General features: G+C 53.0%; 8 protein-coding genes across 8 annotated transcripts; 6 read left to right on the top strand and 2 right to left on the bottom strand.

Moving 5' to 3' along the window:
• Positions 1-292: 292 nt before the first annotated feature.
• On the bottom strand, positions 293-2,199 carry AYO20_02653 (hypothetical protein; the record flags this gene model as incomplete). Its single annotated transcript, XM_022640957.1, has 5 exons — positions 293-792; positions 984-1,203; positions 1,271-1,681; positions 1,733-1,747; positions 1,825-2,199. The coding sequence occupies 5 exons, from the start codon at positions 2,197-2,199 to the stop codon at positions 293-295; spliced, it is 1,521 nt and encodes a 506-aa protein (XP_022503213.1).
• A 786-nt stretch (positions 2,200-2,985) lies between these two features.
• Positions 2,986-3,546, top strand: AYO20_02652 (hypothetical protein; the record flags this gene model as incomplete). The annotated part of the gene is made up of 1 exon (XM_022640956.1): positions 2,986-3,546. One exon carries the CDS (start codon positions 2,986-2,988, stop codon positions 3,544-3,546), a length of 561 nt encoding a protein of 186 aa, XP_022503212.1.
• A 767-nt stretch (positions 3,547-4,313) lies between these two features.
• Positions 4,314-6,278, top strand: AYO20_02651 (hypothetical protein; the record flags this gene model as incomplete). The annotated part of the gene is made up of 1 exon (XM_022640955.1): positions 4,314-6,278. One exon carries the CDS (start codon positions 4,314-4,316, stop codon positions 6,276-6,278), a length of 1,965 nt encoding a protein of 654 aa, XP_022503211.1.
• A 405-nt stretch (positions 6,279-6,683) lies between these two features.
• On the top strand, positions 6,684-8,246 carry AYO20_02650 (hypothetical protein; the record flags this gene model as incomplete). Its single annotated transcript, XM_022640954.1, has 1 exon — positions 6,684-8,246. One exon carries the CDS (start codon positions 6,684-6,686, stop codon positions 8,244-8,246), a length of 1,563 nt encoding a protein of 520 aa, XP_022503210.1.
• A 1,071-nt stretch (positions 8,247-9,317) lies between these two features.
• AYO20_02649 (hypothetical protein) lies at positions 9,318-11,421 on the top strand (the record flags this gene model as incomplete). The annotated part of the gene is made up of 3 exons (XM_022640953.1): positions 9,318-10,532; positions 10,622-11,114; positions 11,300-11,421. 3 exons carry the CDS (start codon positions 9,318-9,320, stop codon positions 11,419-11,421), a joined length of 1,830 nt encoding a protein of 609 aa, XP_022503209.1.
• A 1,480-nt stretch (positions 11,422-12,901) lies between these two features.
• AYO20_02648 (hypothetical protein) lies at positions 12,902-15,565 on the bottom strand (the record flags this gene model as incomplete). Its single annotated transcript, XM_022640952.1, has 5 exons — positions 12,902-13,030; positions 13,111-13,274; positions 13,327-13,459; positions 14,693-15,340; positions 15,404-15,565. The coding sequence occupies 5 exons, from the start codon at positions 15,563-15,565 to the stop codon at positions 12,902-12,904; spliced, it is 1,236 nt and encodes a 411-aa protein (XP_022503208.1).
• A 272-nt stretch (positions 15,566-15,837) lies between these two features.
• Positions 15,838-16,578, top strand: AYO20_02647 (hypothetical protein; the record flags this gene model as incomplete). Its single annotated transcript, XM_022640951.1, has 2 exons — positions 15,838-16,357; positions 16,415-16,578. The coding sequence occupies 2 exons, from the start codon at positions 15,838-15,840 to the stop codon at positions 16,576-16,578; spliced, it is 684 nt and encodes a 227-aa protein (XP_022503207.1).
• Positions 16,579-17,779: 1,201 nt separating this feature from the next.
• AYO20_02646 (hypothetical protein) lies at positions 17,780-19,539 on the top strand (the record flags this gene model as incomplete). Its single annotated transcript, XM_022640950.1, has 3 exons — positions 17,780-18,859; positions 18,909-19,204; positions 19,263-19,539. 3 exons carry the CDS (start codon positions 17,780-17,782, stop codon positions 19,537-19,539), a joined length of 1,653 nt encoding a protein of 550 aa, XP_022503206.1.
• Between the last annotated feature and the right edge of the window lie 189 nt (positions 19,540-19,728).

Genomic DNA, 19,728 nt, shown 5'->3' with positions numbered 1-19,728 from the left:
GTCTTCGGTTCCCGGTGCTCGGCCCTGACTGGAATACGATATCACCCACCTGGTGAACCTTGTGAGCAGGGCATGAAAGGGGGCACAAGGGATAAGGAAGATGAACTTGTGGAGGAGAATGAATGGGGTCGAGGATAGTAAATGGGGATGGCGATCGATGGTGGCGACAGTGTCATCTACACATACACAGGCAGTCAGGCAGGTAGGTATGAATTATGAATTTTGGTAGTATTTATGTGCCTCCCTCCCTCTCCCCTCTGTCTATATATATATATTTTCTATCCTTTGCGGATTACTCCCTCTTCTTCACCCTGGGAAAACTCAACCACAGGCCCAACAGCACGACGAGCAGGGCGAGAATGATGGGCTGGAGGACCTTGACGCCCTTGGACGCGGCGATGGCGCCGATGGCGAAGGGGAAGACGGTGCCGCCGGTGCCGCCGAGCGCCATGGCGAAGCCGATGCTGCTGACGTGGATGTGTCGCGGGAGCAGTTTCGCCGCCATCATGACGCAGCCGGGAAACATGGGGCCGAGGAAGAATCCGAGAAAGGCCACGGCCACGGCGGACACGAGGAACGTCGGCACAAGCCAGAAGATCAGCTGCAGCGCGAGGCACAGCGCCAGATAGATGGAGATGCAGACGCGTTCGCCGAATCGTTCGGTCACGAACCCCAAGCTCGCTCGGCCCAGCGCCATCCCCGCCCAGAAGCCCGTGCCGGAGTAGCCGGACGCGGAGGGCGAGGCCGACCGGACGCGTAGCATGAAGGTCACGATCCAGCCGCCGAGTCCGACTATGGTTCATTGGCTCCCCGCGAAAGGCGGAGGGCCATGGTCAGTTTCGATTCTCACTTGAGGGTTTCGCTGGGGGAAAAGAAAAGGAAAGGGGTTGGACGGATGGAGGAGATGGGATGGAATGGGATGGGATTGTTTTTGGACCGGATTGGGTATGGAAAGAGAAATGTATCGTGGGCTAGACACTCACCTTCAATGCCCATGTACGTGAAAAAGAAGGCAGAGCAGATCCAAGTGATTTTCGACTTGAGCGCCTCCTTGGTGCGGCCGCCCGTCGCCTCGGTGTCCCGTGGATGCTCGATTCGATACACCTCGCCCGTCTTGTGCCAGAACACGGTGCTGAGACCGATGAATTCTAGGGCCGACATGCCAGTCTGTCGACGCCATTCCACCAGGGCGGTTAGCGATTTCTGGTCCGTATGTTTCCCCGAAGAAATGTGCGTGGTGTACATGGCCAGGATGGTGGTCACTACTCACCATAAAGTAATAAAACGTGTACCACGGCAGCTTCGCATGGACGACCATGGACGTGGCAATCAGCGGGGCGATCAGCGCGCCGACCGAGTAGAAACTGTGCAGGCAACCCTGGACGGCGTTAGCCTTGTCCATGGCGCCGATCCAGGCGCAGAAACAGGCGTCGGTGAGGCCGTTGCCGAAGCCGGAGACGGTGTTGATCACGACGAGGACGGGGAACGGCGGGTGGGCGGACAACACGGCGTAGGTGATGATATGGCACAGGGGAGCGAGGATGGCGATCCCTCGCTGGCCCAGTTTCGTGTGGATGGCGGCATTGGTGAATGCGGCGAGGGAGTAGCCTGCGAAGGGGGTGAGGAAGATTAGAGAGACAGTCGTGTAGTTCAGGTGATAGTACGTCTCGAGCTGTGTTGGCTTGTGAGATTGTAGTCAGACACAACAAGGGAAGGGGAACAGAGGACGCACGTATGGTATCAGTGCCTGTAAGGAAAGATGCGTGTTAGCATATCTCGATCCAACTCAATCAAGGGGTGGGAGAGGTTCAGAAGCATCCGTACTCCGACAGCACCGTCGTTGAGACCCGTGACAATGAAGGAGAAAAAGGCGAATCCCAGACGACCGATATTTCCCCTGGGCATATTCCACCGCTGAATGGCCGGGGGCGCATTGACTGGAGGAGGCACTCCATTGTGAACACCGGTCCCTTCTTCGTCCAACGACGACGACGACGTTTGGGCGCCTCCAGCTGTTGGCAATGTGGCCTTGCCGCCCTGGACGACTCGACGGGTGAGTTCTCGCAACGACTTTGTCGGTGTTTTGAGGCTCAGTTCGAATGTCTCGGGTGATGTTGACGGACCGTCGTGGCGATGACGATGATGAGGTCGATAAGCCTCATCGGCGGGCGCAATGGTCATTGTCTGTGATTTGGACATTGTTGTCGATGGTCTGGGTTTTGAGATCAGAGGCCGTGGATGGATAATGCTGTGTCTGCTTCGGCGGTGAGGGGTGACTGGGTGATTGATTTTTGATGTTCAAAGATATTCGTTCAGAGCTGCCATAAATGTAGAGGCGTCGTCACATCCATCTCTCCTCGAATCATCGAGACTCTTTCCACAAGATCCAGCGTCAAAATGATATGGTACAAGAGGGTGAGTCAAGGAGTAGATGAAGCACCAAGTAATTACTGGTAAGTAATATGTTCCTTGATGTGTGTCTAAGTCTCCACTACCCAGTTCGTCAATGATCCAGTCGGCAGCTTCGCAGATGTTGATGGTTAATAAAACAGAGTCATTCAGGCGAGTTTATTAATAATAGAAAGACTCGCCAAAGTCCGATGCGGATTTCTTACCCTCGATGCTTCCTTTTGCATACATATTGTCTAGCTCTACGATATACAAAACAATAAACAAGTTCATTCCCATCTGATGGATTGTTGGATGAGGTTGACTGGCCTGACTGGCCACTTTGACGCCTGTCCTCTAGATCCGGCCCCCATCAACCCTGGTCCTCAGGGTGCCCTAATATCGCTACATGAACCGCTGGTTAGGTGCTGCGGGTGCCTGCGCTCATCCTGGTCAAGACCTCAAACGACAGAGTGAGGCGCAGCTCCAGCCTGGCCACAGCCTTTAATGGCAATCGACAGCCTGAGTTGAACAACTTCAAACCCTTTCTTCTCTTTTCTGAGTGCTTGCTAGAAATCGATCGACATGATGAATAACATGAGTGTATTGGCAAACTTCAATTCCGGCCACGGGCTGGGGAGCTTGACCCAGTATGCGTGCATCGGGGCAAATATCATGTTTCTGTCGAGTGCCATCATCACTTCCTTCGCCTCGATGCTGGGAGATCCCTTCAATCACTTCAATTCCCAGCCATATTGGATGTTTACGAGCTTTTGTTCCTTTGCAGTGGTGAGTGGCTCCGACAAGATTCCGACTGAGGAAGATATCCGTTCTCCAGGGGACAATACCGATATTCTAACTGTCCATTCCCAGGCAAGCGCTAATATCAGCGTCGCCGGAACCATCTCGTCACGCTTTCGCAATGTCGCCGACAGCGTGCCTGAGCCGGGCTTTGAAGACAAGCGCGTCCAAACCCTGAAAACGGCATTCTACCTCAGTACAACCCTGTGTACAGTCTTTGCCGTTGCCACAGCCTTACTGGCCGTGATATGGGGACGAGCGGCATCTGAGAATGTTGCTTTTGTGGTGCCATGCACTTTTGGCGCCATGGCTGTGTCTGTCCCCCTGGTCCTCCGAGTCCTATTGCGAAGAAACTAACAAATCGACTTCTGTAGACTACTTGACCTGGCCGCAATTATGGATAATTTCAAGCGATTCAAGGAGGAAACTACATCTGTGGAATTGGAATGACCGAGTGAGGTAGTGAATGGGTGGTGGACGTGGAGAGGGATTGCGGGTGAAGATCATTGTAGATCATTGTGCAGCCTAGATTTTGCGCCATTGTCTCTTGTCTTTCTTCCATGTTTCTTTTCCCTGCATTATTCCAGCACCACACACAGAGCACCTTCCGGTCCACAGCCACAAAGCCCCCCCATTAATACAGCCTGCGGCCTAATTGACCCCCTCACCACGTCATCTGAAACCGCCCCTGCCTGGGCCAGGAGACGGATGATGTGGTCTCGACGACGACTCAAGGGAACAAATGACCCTACGGCACCCGAGTTGCCAGATCGAAATGGCTAGTTCCTGATACCGTCGATGTCAATCTTTCAAGTCCAAATGTCCGAATTACCAACTGCCTTACGCTCAGTCCCACTTCATCAAACGAGATGCTGAGCTGGTGGTGGAATAAACCCAAAAGATTGCAGCCAAATGGCCAGAGCCAACTTCGATGCTCCAATTTTATAGAATTTGAACGCGCAGTTCGAAGAGCACGGGGCAGGGGCGGAACGGACACCGATTTTATCAGATTGCATTCAAGCTACGGCGAACTCGATCAATGCGCACACGACAGGTGTAGGGGGTGCAGGGTTGTCCGACAGGCACTGCTCCTGTCCCAAATCACTGGTGACGATGTCAAGAAGATGGAAGAACGAGATGCACCCGTCTATCTCAGGTTATCGGCAGGAGAGACTGGACGTCGTGGTCAATCGACGCTACAAGTTCGTCTGGGGGTGTCACGCGAGAGCAGCATCTTGGTAAACATTGCACTCACCACCAATATCAGACCTTCGTCGCTTGAGGAGGACCCCTTTGTCTCTGTCGTCTCCAGGACCAAAGACTGGCTGCAATGCTGCCGTAAAGAGCACCAGTGCAGCCTCCTGACTCAATCTGGCGAGCACCCAAGACGACTGATTGAGATTGTGTCCGAAACGACATTGAGACTGGTCGATACGTCGGAGTTGCCAGCCGGCAAGAAACTTGACTACGTCGCCTTGAGTTATTGTTGGGGCCAGGGACATTCTCGAGGTAGGACCACGCCGTGCAATCTTGACAAGCGCAAGATTGGATTCGAAATCTCAGAGCTCCCGAAAACTATACGGGACGCTTTGAGTCTGGTTCGAAGACTCGAACTGAGATATATGTGGGTTGATCAAGTCTGTATCTCCCAGAAAATCCAAAGGGACCAAAACACGATTCCGCAAGGCGACGATGAGGGTGATGGCTTCGATGATTGTAAAGGGGATCACTGTTCAGCTTGCAACCATGATGCCGGTGAGGATTGGGACGCCGAAGCTTCGAGGATGCATGTCATCTACGGCAACGCCGTCTTTACTCTGTGCGCATGTTCAAGCAAAAGCTCCAGGGATGGCCTCATTTGGCCTCGGAAGGCGTGGATTCACAAAGTTGTTCCTTTCTACTTTGAAGGTCAATGGCTCGTCAACTACGACATGAGTCTCAACCAAGTGAGGGCAACCGCACCATTGTCCAAACGCGCGTGGACTCTCCAAGAGGAGCGACTGTCCCCCAGACTATTATACTACTGCAGTCAGAGGGTCTACTGGTCTTGTGTTGAGAAGCAGAGCACAGAGATCGACATCCGTAGCGCAGGGAAGCACGATGGCGGTGGTGCCGCCCCGTTCGAAGACGAGAACGGATTCGAACAGATGAGCGTGGCCCAGGTCTTCATCAACTCTCGCTTTGCAGGGGAACGAGCTCGCTTACACCAGGAATGGAGTGATGTTATCGAGGCTTACTGCCCACGAGAGATCACCAAAACAACAGACCGATTTCCGGCCATTTCTGGTCTGGCAGCACAATATCTCTCAACTTATGTCACTCCAGACCAGGAATATCTCGCTGGGCTTTGGCGCGACACATTTCCCGAGGACCTAGCGTGGTCGGTCGGGACGGCCGCTGACCCGCGGAAAGCCCTCGTTGATATTGCGCCCAGCTGGTCTTGGGCATGCCTTCCTGTCGGGACCTACATTAGCACCAAGCAGGACTTCAAACGGAGCAATGGGTTTGAAGTGCTTGGAGTACCTGTCGCTAGAAAGAACCCCAAAGAGCGCGAAGAGAAAGACCGGAATGTTCTCCATGCTTGCCAGGAGGGGGCAAAGAGGAAAAGTGTCTCTGTGAGAGGATACCTGCGACAGATCATACACCCAGAGTCAGATCGCGTTGACTGGTCCGAGATAACAGCACGCAGTGGGCAGAACAAGTACGATCTCTCAAAATACATTGCTCGCCACGTCCACGCACGAAACCCCGAAGATGGTCAGATGGTCATATGCGAGCCCAACAGGCAACCGATTGAAGCACAACTGGACTACTTCCTTCCCCCGGACGGCAGCATTGATCGCTCCAATGCGGAAATTCATGTGGCAGCTGGTGTGGAGAGGGACCTGTATGGTTTGCAAATAGGTCAAAGGGTAATGCTCTTGCTCCAGTTCAGGCTCTGCTGCAAGAAACCGCAGGAAACATACCAATCAGATATTCACACCGGGAGCCCTTCTTGGTCAACTGTCTTCCGACGGGTAGGAATCTGTCGAAATGTCCGCGAGACTTTCTTTGAGGGCGCCGAGTTGGTCCAACTTGAGCTCGAATGAGAAACAATACTATGAATCAAGTCACCAGCACAAACCGGAATAGCCGCTCTTGAAGGGAGTATAGCGACTTTGAGCCTCCCCATGGAAAGCTCTGTTGTTGCATTGCTGGCTGCCCGATGAATCCAGCATCTCCCCGCAATGATCGGCACAGATCATATGCCAGTACAGGACAAAGCGTCGACTCCACGCAGGAACCGATGTAACCGCTACATCAAACACATCAACTTCACTGTCCTGCCCCCGCATGACTTGCTTCACTGTGTCAGTCACTTTCTTCACTATCGCCCATAATGAGATTAATCAAAGTTCACAGGTGAGTGGGAGGTGAGAGATCTTAAACACAACCACAAAGAGTTTCTCCCAGGTAAAGAGTTCTCTATCAACGTCGCCTCTTCCTACGTCACGATGTTATCTCTACCGTGCCTCAGCGTCCATCTTTTTCTCCTTGTCGCTGCTTGCCTCGCTCAGGAAGTGAACTACACGTGTCCAAACCCGGCTGTCTACTTCACCGAGAACCACGGGCCCTTCTCAGCTGGGAGATTCAATCTCTCGTACCAACGTCCACCACAGCACTGCCGCACCTTCAATTTATCCGAAGTCGAAGACGCAGTTTCGAGCCTGAAGAGCCATATATCCGACCCGGACTTGTCACGACTCTTTGAAAATGCCTTTCCCAACACTCCCGACACGGCCATCCGTTGGCACGGGTTCGCAGGCAACAACTCACAGGAGGAGCTGACTTTTGTCATCACAGGCGACATCAACGCAATGTGGCTGAGAGACTCGTCGAATCAGCTGCAGTCGTATCTATCCCTGTTGAAAGCGAATAGCTCCTCTGACTCGCTGGCATCCTTGTACAGAGGAGTCATCAACCTGCAATCACGCTATATCAACACATCGCCCCATTGCAACAGCTTCCAACCTCCGCCAGAATCCGGCGTCGAGCCCGCGGTCAATGGCTTCGCTGCAACCGATGTCGTATTCCCACCGGTCACCAACACCACGGTGTTCGAGTGCAAGTACGAGCTCGACAGCCTTGCGGCGTTCCTCCAAGTGTCGTACAACTACTACAACGCCACGTCGGATTTGGACTTCTTCAATCGCTTCCAATGGGTCGACGCTGTTCGAACGATCATGAACACAGTTCTGAACCTCACTGTGGGCACGTACGACTCCGATGGCCGCGTACTCGACCCGCCGTATACGTGGAACCGCACCGCCAACTCGGCCACAGAGTCCGTCTCGAACCTGTACCGTGGAAATCCTGTCGTTGGCGGCACTGGGCTGATTCGAAGCTTCTTCCGCCCATCTGACGACTCGTGCATCTACCAGCTCTTCATCCCAGCCAACATGATGTTCTCGCACTATCTGGGTCTCTGCGTGGATATAATGCAGAGCCTCCAAAACCCTGTTGCTGCAACATTGGCCTCCAGCATGCGCAACCTATCTGCCACCATCCGCGCTGCCATCCAGGCCCGCGGGATCTACCACACGCGGGGCGGCCACCGGGTCTACGCGTACGAAGTTGACGGCTACGGCAGCTACAACGCCATGGATGACGCGAATATCCCGTCGTTGCTCTCCGCACCTTTCTTCGGCTACGACGCCGTCACCGACCCGGTCTACCAGACCACTCGGCGCCTGCTCCTCTCACCCGCAAATTCGTACTACATGCGCGGCCCGGTTCTCAACGCGACGGGCGGACCGCACGTCTCCTTCGGCCACGCCTGGCCCATGGCGTCTATCGTCCGGATCCTGACTTCGGAGGATGACGACGAGATCCGCACCGAGCTGCGCCAGCTGGTCAGCAGCACGGACGGGCTGGGCCTGATCCACGAGAGCGTGAACTCGTGGAATGCGAGCGACTGGACGCGGCCGTGGTTTTCGTGGGCCAACAGCCTGTTTGGCCAGATGGCGCTGGACCTGGCTGGGAGGAAGCCGTACCTTTTGACCGAGTCATATCAATGAATCTAAGAGATCCGAGTTAGACAGGACAGGATAGGGTGGGCAGGGCCAGGCAGGTGATCAAAGCGAGCATTGTAGAGAGAGTGATCAGTAACAAACTTGTGGCGACGACAGACTCGCAGACTCGTCCCTCTTGGAGAGTCATTTCTCCTCTTCCTTCTCACCACAGACCAGGCTTCTCCTCCTCTCATGATCAGGACAGATAATGAAACAAAAGCCCAGCCCTATGTATGGCATACGAATGGACGTAGAATCTGACGCTCTCAATGCCTCATCGCCATAACACTATCGATAGCGTGTCATCGTCCTCAGAACCAATGTACTTGGGACGTTTTGTACATTTTCCATTCCATTGGTATTGGAACAAAACTCGGAAATCCGGCATCTTAATATATCCCGTCCCGTCCCGTCCCCTGCTACCCCATTCTGTGGTTCGTTCGGGGTTCGTCAAGGGTCATGGTCAGGGTCGGTCGGTCTGATGACATGATGACAGGGTTTCTAATAACAAGGTTGACTGGATTGATTATTTATCTACGCCGTTCCGAGTACTAGGTACTACGTACCAGTTCTTCAGCCTCGGCTCCAACACAACTTGACAGCTCAGTTTGTCAGTCGGCTACTCAGTTCGGGACAAACTTTGACGTGCTTGACCCTCTTCCCTCCCCCCCCCGCATCGGAGATCTTGACTAGTGCATTCTCGTAATGTCGGGGTTCGTAGGGAATATGCTTGATCAAACGACAGCCGAACTTATATGCCGATGAACGAGAAATGCGGTTTGCTGATTGATATATCCAAGGTTGAGTCACCCTATAACAGTAACCAACGAGTCACGATTCAAGGACATTAAATTACGATTCACGGTCCACTGGATATACGTGACGTGGCGTCTGATGATGGAGCCGATATCCGATGGGATATAAGTTCGGTGCAGAGCCGAAACCTTGACTCGAACAACTTTGAGGTCTCATCTCCCAGGACAAGGCGTCGGAAGAACGTCAAGTACCTATTGATTACGCCTGGGGAAAGGCTTGTCGGGGTTTGACTCTGCCCCTTTCTCTCTCCCCTCCACACCAATGGCACCGGGACACGACCTAGACAAGCTCCCGGGCAGTCTACCTGCCCAGACCATCCCTGCAGATGTGGACGTCCACACAGTCCAGCAGGTGGCGCAACAGACCTTGCAAAATTTTGACGCTACGGCCCTGCTCGGACCCGCGGCGCTGTGGAGAGACTGGCTCGCGCTGACGGGGCAGGTCCGCACGTTCTCCGGCTCAGAGAGGATCGCTGAGGTGTGGAACACTCAGGTCAAGGCTCATCATGTCGCCGATATCAAGACAGAGGCTGGACGGATCACGAATCCCGTCCCGACGAGCTCTTGGGTCGATATTCCGTTCGCTTTCGTCGTGAAGCTCGAGGATGAGGGTGGAGGTAGGGGACTTGTCGGGAACTGTACAGGGACGGCATCGTTAGTCCCGGATGAGGATGGGAAGTGGAAGATCTGGATGTTGGTGACGATTCTGGATAACTTTGAGGGGCACGGGCACCCTGACGTTCCGCGGGTGGTGGTCGACACTGAGACTACCAATGATGCCGTCAACGGTGTTGTTATTGGTGCTGGTGAAAAAGAGAAGAGACAGACTGGCGGCCAAACTCATTTCAACGTCGTGGTCATCGGGGCAGGTCAATGCGGTCTATCCATCGCGGGCAGACTCGGTGCCCTCGGAATAGACTACGCCGTTCTCGAGAAGCGGCCTTCCGTGGGCAAGAACTGGACGCAACGGTACGAGTCGGTCAGACAGCACACAATCCGCGAGTACAACAATCTGCCCTTTGAGCGCACGTGGAAGCCCACCGATCCGTTGCTCCTACCCGGCAAGATCGTCGCCGAGGGCTTTGAGAACTATGTCAAACGCTACGGAATCAATCTGTGGACCAGCGCCGACACTACCAGGGCAGTTTGGAACGCCGAGACGCAGACGTGGACGCTGGACGTGACGGTCAACCACGACGAAAGGCGGGAGCTGGTCTGCCGACACCTCGTTGTCGCCACCGGCGCGGGCGTCAGCGTCGACAACGACCCAAAGTTCCCCGGCACGGAGCAGTATCAGGGCATTCTCGTGCATTCGGGCGCGTACAAGCACAGTCGAGACTGGGTGGCCAAGGACGCCATCATTATTGGATCCGGCACCACGGCCCACGACATCGCCGAGGACATGTATCGGGCGGGTCTGCGGTCCGTGACCATGATCCAGCGCAGACCGACGGCGATATACCCGATTGAATGGATCGTGAAGGGGCAACAAGGCAAGTCCCCTTTCTCAAGCACACACAAATCCATCCCCGTCTCGATGGTCAAAGAGGCCACTAGCCAAAACAGAAACTGACTCCCTTAGCTCTCTACAACAACACCATCCCCACCGCCACCGCCGACGCCCTCGTCGCGTCCCGCCCCAACAAGATCCTGCGCGACATTCTCAAAACGATCCACGAGGCCGCCGCGCGCCGGGACCAAGCGCGCTTCGACGACCTCGAGCGTGCCGGCTTCCGTGTCGACCGCCACACGCCGCTGATGGACAACATCCTCCACCGCTACGGCGGGTACTACATCGACATTGGGGCCTCGTCGCACATTGCCCGCGGGGACGTCCAGGTCAAATCCGGCGTACCCGTCACGACGTTCACTCCCCACGGTGTGAGGTTTCAAGACGGGACCGAGATGCGCGCCGATGTGGTCGTGGTCGCGACGGGGCAGGACCACGATTACCGCAACCAGGTGGCCCAGATTGTCGGCGAGGGTGTGGCGTCGAAGCTGGACGAGTTTTGGGGGCTCGATGAGGAGGGCGAGGTGAGGAATGTCATGAAGCCGGCAGGTGAGTTCCCCGGGGTCTCTTTTTGAGGAGAGGAGGATTTCCCCGGACGAACGAAACCCCCAAGAAACCCCATTCCCTTTTTTTTTTGTTCCTTCCCTCCCTCCCTTCCTCCCTTTCTGTCTCCCTCTCGAACGAAAAAGGAAACATTGCCCGCAGATCGAACCCGTTACTGACATACAGAAAAGCTCCCGGGCTGTGGATGTTTGGAGGCACCGCCGCCCAGGCGCGCTGGTGGTCCCGCTTCGTCGCTCTGTCCATCCAGTCCGACTCGCTAGGACAGCCTCTCGAGGGCGTGAAGATGGGATGACGATGGCGTGTCTCTACGTCGTACATGTGTATCTGAAGAAAAACTTAGCAGCGACGCAGGCAGGGACGGCGTCACAGTAACTACCTAGACTGTGCTCGTGCTCGGTGCTTGTGTGTACTGGCACCTAGTTGACTGGGTGCGTACTTTGACACAACAGTAGGAAGGTATGTCTATCAAGGGTATATCAATACTACGTATACCGAGTATACCGAGTACTTGTACCTCTACCCCCATTGGGCGAATATAAGTGGAGCTCACACAAGAGGTTCTGGTTGTGGGGAAAAAGCAAGATCCCCACTTTGACTCGAAAACCACTGCCTGGACCAGAGAGAGAGAGAAAGAGAGAGAGAGAACACGACTGCGGGAATCTTCTGCAGCAAAAGTGATTGGTTACCTGCATCACTCATTGGAAATCACATAAAGCCATCAGGATCCTCCAGAATCTGCAAGCATGAGCTCCAGCTGCTACGAATGCCTTTGATGCTCTTTACGAAATCGGAGCCGTTCTCGCTGCCAAAATAAATCCTTGATTTGGCCCTTTGCCAGACAGAAGACAAGTGCCGCTCCATATATTTGCATAGGAGCTCGTTCGTTAATCGAAGCGTAGGTCGTTGCAAATCGCACCGCTTCCCCGAGGAAGCTGGCGAATTCTTTGTTTCCATCAGAGAGCTGCCGTCACTGTTTAGTACATATATCCAACTCATCATCCGCTGATAACATTACCTGGTCAACTTGCAGGACTTTTCGGACAGACACAATTCCATTTGAGTATTTCCTCAGATGACTCGGACTTTCAAGCCGCTAGTGGAGGAAATACTCTGTCAAGAAACGGAATCCTTGCGCACAGAGCGGCTCAAGGCCCTCTTCACCTTGCTCGATCGCAAGACGTAGATGGTCCCACCCAGAACTCGCAGGAGTACGCTACTGGAAGCCAGAGGATCTGGCTCCGGTGGTTCCACGTCAATTGGGTTGTGCCAAGGTTCGAGCTCGTAAATGTCCCTTTTCAGCCTCAGCTTCATGGCGTCGAGGGAACTTCTTGCAATGTCGGCGTGACTTTGAATAGCTCCGCCTTTGAGCCGAGACTTTATGCTCACAAGGTAATCCTTTGCCGAGACTGCCAGACACGGGCTCAACTTCGGCTCAGCCTCAGCGTGAGCTGCCTAGCGACTAGAGTCATCAGTCAGGACGGACTACCGTGTACACTCAAGCAGACTTGAATTATAGTACCCCGCTAGCCATTCAGAGACTAGTGTAACTACCTCGCATTCCTAAGGAGAAACTGATAAGATAAGGTTCATCATGAGATATTATCCTCTCTGGAAAATACGTTTGCTCTAGCCAATAGAATAATTGTACGTTTTGCCAAGCCCTTGGCAATTGATGACCATAGTCCTGGCAGCACTGGGCAAGGCTGGCAAGCTGGGTACGTGTATTGAAAGGTATTCAGGTGAAGGCGTAGATGGTTTGATATGTTTGCTTGCTAGATGTCGGGTGAAAGGCCTTCCAATTCTGCAAAATCCCTGTCACGGTCGAAATTACCGCGAAAGTCAAGGCCAAAGTAAAGGCTGAGACCGCGAACCAGAACGTCGTAAAGGAGTCCTTGTTCCTCCTGTCATAGTGTTATTGTTTTAACCTCCTTGAGTTGGGAGTTTGATCCTTATCACCGATCTTGGGAAGTCTCAGACGAACGCGGACGTCGATTCTCGTCCGCCGCGGATGGTCTCGATGGTGAGGGGGCGTGTGCTTTTGAGGTTGTCCATCGGTTTCGAACAGAGCTTGCAAGATCGTCCCCCAAGAAACACTGGGAGGAGCTTTCGCGGTGCTCCAAAGATATGTCTCATCGTCCTGGAACCCTTGGGACCGGGGAGAATGAGCCGGCGCCCTGTGCGTGGGCCACCCTCATACTGAGACCTCCATCGTCGCGGTCAATGCCTTGCTCAGGATACCGGAAGCCCTTGTACCTTGTCGCGTTTTGGTGGTATGACCTACTCCACTTTGCCGCCGCAATGATTTTCCTTATACAGGCCGCAAGGGGCCTCTGGAAACAATCGGCAGAACAGTTGTTCGCGGATGAGGGCGTCCATTCGGCAGTTGAGACAACTTGCAACTGGGCCTTCTGGGAAGTCAAAGCTGGGGTGCTCGTCGTGCAGTGCCGATATTCTATATGTATGGCTTCAGTTCCTCTCTCATCTTCAGCTGCGAAATCCCATCTCCTTCATAATGGCCCTGAACCACTGTTGACCGCTTTGGCTCATATTTCATTGCTTTCCAGCCATGACGGCCTTCATCACATCTCAACCTCGAGGAAATGCACCGCGCTTCGGCAACCATACTTTCAGCACATCTCCCACAGTTGGGTCTTCCACTTGTGCGTCGAGCAGACAAAGCTCCAAAACTCCTGATCAGACAAATTCTGCACCACATAGACCCAGAAAGTCATTACCATCGACCTTTTGATACTATTAACACATGACAAGTATAAAGATAGGTTCACTTACCCATTTGGGAATGGGGTGAATGTATTGCTGCTTCAATCTCCAAGGGCGTCATCTCTTCCACGGCGGGCTCTTCGAATTTGAATGCCGCCAATTGTTTGTGAGGGCAGGCGTTTGATGATAAGCACACACATCCCTCTCCCACTGAAGCGGGGGTGCCTGGAGAAGCCAGTGAAGCTTAAAAGCTGGCCCCGAGCCCACACATCCCTGAACATTTCGTGCCTCACTGGTCTCTAGTAGGCAATGGCGTCCCCCGCTTCTAACCCCGCTTCTAATTTTCATTCCGATGAACTCTCAGGATCAACCTGATGTGGCAAGTGGCAACTGCCAGTCTCTCCCGCTTCTCTTGATGCCGTCACTCGTTGTCTTAGGGTTGCTGCCGCCCTTTAACACACGCATGCAGCTACAATTCTATCGGTGCCATGTCTTCAACAGACATAAATTGTTCGCGATTCGGAGAGGGAGGCAGAAATCGACACTGACGCTACTGGGAGGGTCTTGCACGCCGGTTCATCCTTTTAGCGGATTATTTCACCCCGGCTGCGCTTTCCAACTCCAGCTTCAACGGACCGTCCCAGCGGCTGTTGCCTAGCTCGCATCTAACCGTACTACAAACCCATTTCAGTTTTCAGAGAACGATGTTCCTAACCGCTAAAGAACCTAGTCCGGCATCCTTTGCAACGAACCGATGCTCCTCCAAAACTGTATCCTTCCACTGACAAACTAAACGCCCTTTCGCAGTTTCGACATTCATCAAGCTTGTTGATCCCGCTCACCATCAACTCTGTCTCGCTCGTTTGGCGGCTCAGCTTTTGTTCACGCTCTTCTACCTGCGCTTTGAGCATTTCAGTTTCAGCTTCCAACTCTTCAATCCGAGAATCCAGGTCCAATACTTTCTCGGAGTGTTGTTTCAGTACCTGACACAGTATGCCTAGTCCAAGGTCGCCAACTTCCTCCACTAAACTGCGAAATTCGTCTTTCTGAATGAGATCGTTCGCATGCATTGCCACAATCTGGACAACGACATCCCGAAGTCCCCGGTCGTTGTGGGGGGTTGAACTGAATATCTCTTGTGCAATACTGCAAAAGTCCTCGTGAAGCCAGTTGGTTTCCGCCCAATCGCAAAATCTTTGTCTTGCGAGCTCCTTTAGTGGTGGAATGCCATATTTATCAGCAATAGCGTACACGCGTACGCTGCTGACAAGCGCAGGCTGGTTTTCGTTGTGGTCGGAAACGATGTCGCTTTTGACAGAAGTAATTTCCACGGCCTCCTCACCCTCCTCCGGTGATACAGAACTTCGATCGTCGGATTTAAGACTCTGATTTTTTTCATCCTCGTAGTCGAAAGTGTACATGTAGGAGACCATTCGCTTGACAGTGGCGGGGTCATCTTCTTTCAGTTCAATCCTCTTTGAGGATGCCTCCTAGAAACCAGTTAGCCACAGCTATGGAAAGCAATCCACGCCAAACGGCTAAAGGTAGCCGACCTTGAAATCTCCGCTACAAGATTTGCTGAAGAAAGCGGAATGAGGACACACGATGGCGCGGTGCACCAGGAACTCTTGATCCTGACACGCCAGAATAAGGTCTGAGAACTCGGCAGACTCAAGAAGCACACTCATGGCTTCAGCGTGGTTAGCTGGGGCCATCGCAGCGAAGACAACCAGTTGGGTAGAGGCCAACCGATTTCATTGAAAATCGAGTCTTGTTCCTGCGCGAGGTTGATTCAGCGGTCACCTCCAAAAGAGCCGGTGTCCGGACTTATGTAGACGACTGGGGAAACGGCGAAAAATCCAGGAAGGTTAACCGAACGATCCCGATACTGAAATTCCTCACTCACTTCCCCGACAGTCTCTCTTAGCCAAAGAAATTTATGCCATTCCTGTTCCCTGCGGGACTGTGAGCAAACCATATGGTGAAGATGCTCGCTCTTCGAATTCCAACTGATGGATCTGAGGTCCACCTGGTCTCCGTTGACATTAAGGACAGGCCGCAGGACGATGGAAGTGCAGACTTCTTTGACGATGTCGCGGACCTCAGTCCATGGCTCGGGGATGCGTTCAAATACCGTCGTGTAGCTGATTTCTACGTCAAAAACGTTGAAGATCTGAGCGCACAATTTCCACGCCTTGTCAGAGACGACGACACCGCACTTCACGGCCGATACCTCCTATACTACACGATCCTCCCTACTCTACCAGTCAACAAATGCTGCGCGAATTACATTGGGTTCGATCCTCCAGCAGATAGACTTTTCTGGAGAGGAGATCTATTCGTCGTCCGGTACGAGGGCGAGCTCGGGATGGGCCATGAATATGTGGATGTACCTTTGACGTTGACACGGATCATCAAAGACATTATAAGAAGTGCATACCAGCGACGAGCGTTGGAAAGTATAGTAGAGGATGATGCTGAATTCGAACGCATCATGCAACGAGACCGTAAGTGGAAACTGGGGACTAGCGGTTGACTTTTGCTAATGGATATTGGGATGAAAGGTGAGCGGCGTCCTTGGTTTCATGCCGCAGTCGAGACAGGCGCCCTGGAACGGTTTCGAACGGGGCAACCGTTGAGCGACGGCGATATCCTTCTCCTGAGACAGATGTCGGGTACTGTCCAGTGGCCAAATGGTGACTCAGAGTCGCTGCCGCCTGCAACTTGATCCGAATCTCTTGACTTCGGCTAAGCCATGACTAGGAATGGCACAAGCAACAACCATCTTATCCTCAGAAATTCGAAACGAATGTCTAGTCCGCACAACTTTTTATTCGGTGCCTTCGCTCTGCTTGTCACACCATTTCAGTGGTGCTGGCCAATGATCCATCAACACGGCCAATCTTCTTTCAAATGGTTGAGGAGACATGGCACTTCAAACCGCGAAAATTAGCTATTATTCACAAACGCTTGATATTGAACAGTTCTTGCAAGCACTGTCGTCGCTCGAGATTTAAGATAAAGGAGTCCACAGCAATCCATTGACCGTGGCTTTCCACTACTCTGTATTCGTCCATCTCTTGGTCCTCTCGCTCTTAATTCTACTCTTTCCCTTCTTTGCCCTCCCCTCTTGACTTCACTCTTTCTCTTCTCCCGTCGAATGCTTGTAAAAAGGTCAACCTCGGACTGAGATGCGTTTTGGCACTGGCTTGATGCCCGTGGGGTGTCATTTGGTGTCATGCCGAGCGCGATGAATTCATGGAGGTGAGATGCAGCTATTCCAACACTCGTGGCATTTGCTGACAACTGCGGTTGACCACTGTGAAGCTTATTCTTGGGATTGAAAGAAGTTATTCAAACCATATTCCGCATTGGCTTTAGCGATAGTGGAATAGGAGGCGTGGTGTCGAACTGAGGGGTTCGTCCGCGGGAAGACCCTAGTCTTGGCATATTTGCTCCGCAGGCTGAACTGCGGCCTTACCAGCGGGCTATTCAATGATTAGCTGCCCCCATGATGCCAAGCCATGCATCCACTCTATCCACTAGCGAGTTTCAACTTCTCAGGCCGCCAACGCAGATTGTTGGTTCTCCGCAACTCCCAAGACCAGCCTCCATCCACGACCCCACTTCTTCAGCCTTCCGTATCCTGCGCGAGTTATGAATAATGGGCTCATCCTCCGTGTTATTCATTGCCAGTCGATGTGTCCGCCAGTGTTGTAAAGCGAGACACAGACGGAGCGCCGAAAGGTCATGACAGACCTGACCGCTAACAAGTCAAGCCTAATCTTTCAACCCGTAGGAAATACCTCCATCACTTTGGAATGCCACCTACACTCAAGGACAGGACAACGGGACCGTTCTGCCCAAGGCGAAGAAGAGGACGAAAATATAACTGAGCACCGAAGAAAGAGCCCAAGAATCCAGGAGAGATGTCAGTTTCCCTCACCAAGACCTCTCGTAAGAACGCTCGGCTACAAGAGAAACAGGCTGCGAGCCAACAAGGCACCGCGAGACGAGGACGGACGAGGTCATTACAGAAACCAGTAGTCAAACAATACAATCGTCGTAACAAGAAGGACAAGACCCTCGTGGACACCGAACTCGAACTCGACCTATCCGCGAAGCGTCCGAGATACAGGCGAGCGCAACTCACTGAGACAAGAACTGGGCTTGATAAGGAAAACCTCGTTGAGAGTTGGTTGGAAAAGTTGAATTGGTCTCGCAGGTCCTCAACAGAGAATGAAGCCCAAATCTCCGAAACATCATTCAAGATGCCTCGCAAACCTCCCGCCGTACTTCCGTCTCCGGACAACAGTTTCGAAGGATCGATCTCCACATCCAGAAAACCCGAGAAATCCGCTGCGAGTGTTCATGACGCAGATTATCGACAGTCGTTACGCGATCGCAATATTTATATCAATCGTGAAGACCCACGCCCCGAGTTGAAACGCCGGGCAGGGAGAATAATATCACGGTCTCGAACATCTCCTGAGATGGATGATGAGGTCGTTCAACAATTGATAAGGACAAGCCGACGGGTTGAGGAGGAGGGTGAAGAAGCTATTGTACTACAATTAGCTCCGGACCTCATTCCAGCTATGAAGTTACTTCCGGATACACGATTGGCATCCAATGCCGATCAACCGTGGTACAATTCTGTTCCCGTCCCGCTCGATACGTCTATTCTGTCCAATCCACTCCCCTTACCTAAACCGAAACCAGACCTAGCCTTTGGTTACTCTGAGGCGGCCTTCACCCGAAACCAACTAGGGACAATTGGTCTTCTCGTTGACGATCAGTTCGGCAGAAGCTATGCCGTCCCAGACCAGAAGGTTCGATTTCCATTCCTGGAGATCGAGTTCAAATCACAGGCTCAGAACGGAACTCACTATGTCGCCACGAATCAGGCTGCTGGTGCTGGATCCGTCGCGCTAAACGGCTATATAGACCTCATACAGCGCAGCTTCGGAATGGACGAATTCGATTATGAAGAGCCACGATATTTCTCGGTCACTATAGACCATCAACTTGCTTGTGTGAACGTACACTGGCTGAGAGCGCCGGCTGAAAAAGGAAGACAACATAGTTTTCATGTTGAAGGACTTTCACAGCATCTTCTACGGGACGCAAACGGTATTCGAGCGCTTTCTCGAGCAATCAAGAACATTCTCGACCATGGTGCTGATGCACGACTACGAACACTTTGCGGGGCACTGGATGTATACCGCGAGACAGTCGTCCGCAACAGAAACGCGGCAAATGCGGAGAAGGAACGGCAACCTGAAGATCGACCGGAATCTCACACTGGACAACAAGGCAGAAGAGGAGTTCCTGGGCCTAAAATTCAAGCGGGAGTAGTTGCATCTTGCGATGATATTCGCAATCAGCCGACCACCACTTGAAGTGGTTCAGCCAGTACAAACGAGACAACGAGGCAGAAGAGGCACACATGTGCCTGACGTGCAAGCGGGAGAAGATGTTCCCAGAGAAAAAGTCAGAGCTGGCCGGGTCGTACCTGGACCGATCGAACCTTTGCACGCTGAGCAAAGACCACAACGCGTGCCGACCACGACGCGCCGTCAAGTTCCAAAAACGGTCGAAATTCCCCTTAAAGCGACACGCCGATCGGCTAAGCGGGATTCCAGGGTTATGGAGTCCGGATGAACGATCATATCTTAGCGTCGGGTGACGAACGCCCTTAGGAGGCTGCACAAAACGTGACAAAAGATACCACGATCCTCAGCGGCGAATCTTGACCCTTGAAATCTACCAGCAACCTAACCGGCTCTTGTCTGGCTGCTCTTCCAAGCCAAGTTGAGTGAAAAGTGCTCGCAGCTCACCCCACTTCCGGCCTAGGGTAGATGCCCGCCCTCTGTGC

This window comes from Fonsecaea nubica (assembly GCF_001646965.1).
Source record: "Fonsecaea nubica strain CBS 269.64 chromosome Unknown Scaff11, whole genome shotgun sequence".
Classification (NCBI taxonomy): domain Eukaryota; kingdom Fungi; phylum Ascomycota; class Eurotiomycetes; order Chaetothyriales; family Herpotrichiellaceae; genus Fonsecaea; species Fonsecaea nubica.
The sequence above is the reverse complement of the archived record's forward strand: the minus strand, read 5'-3'. Positions and strand labels throughout refer to the sequence as shown.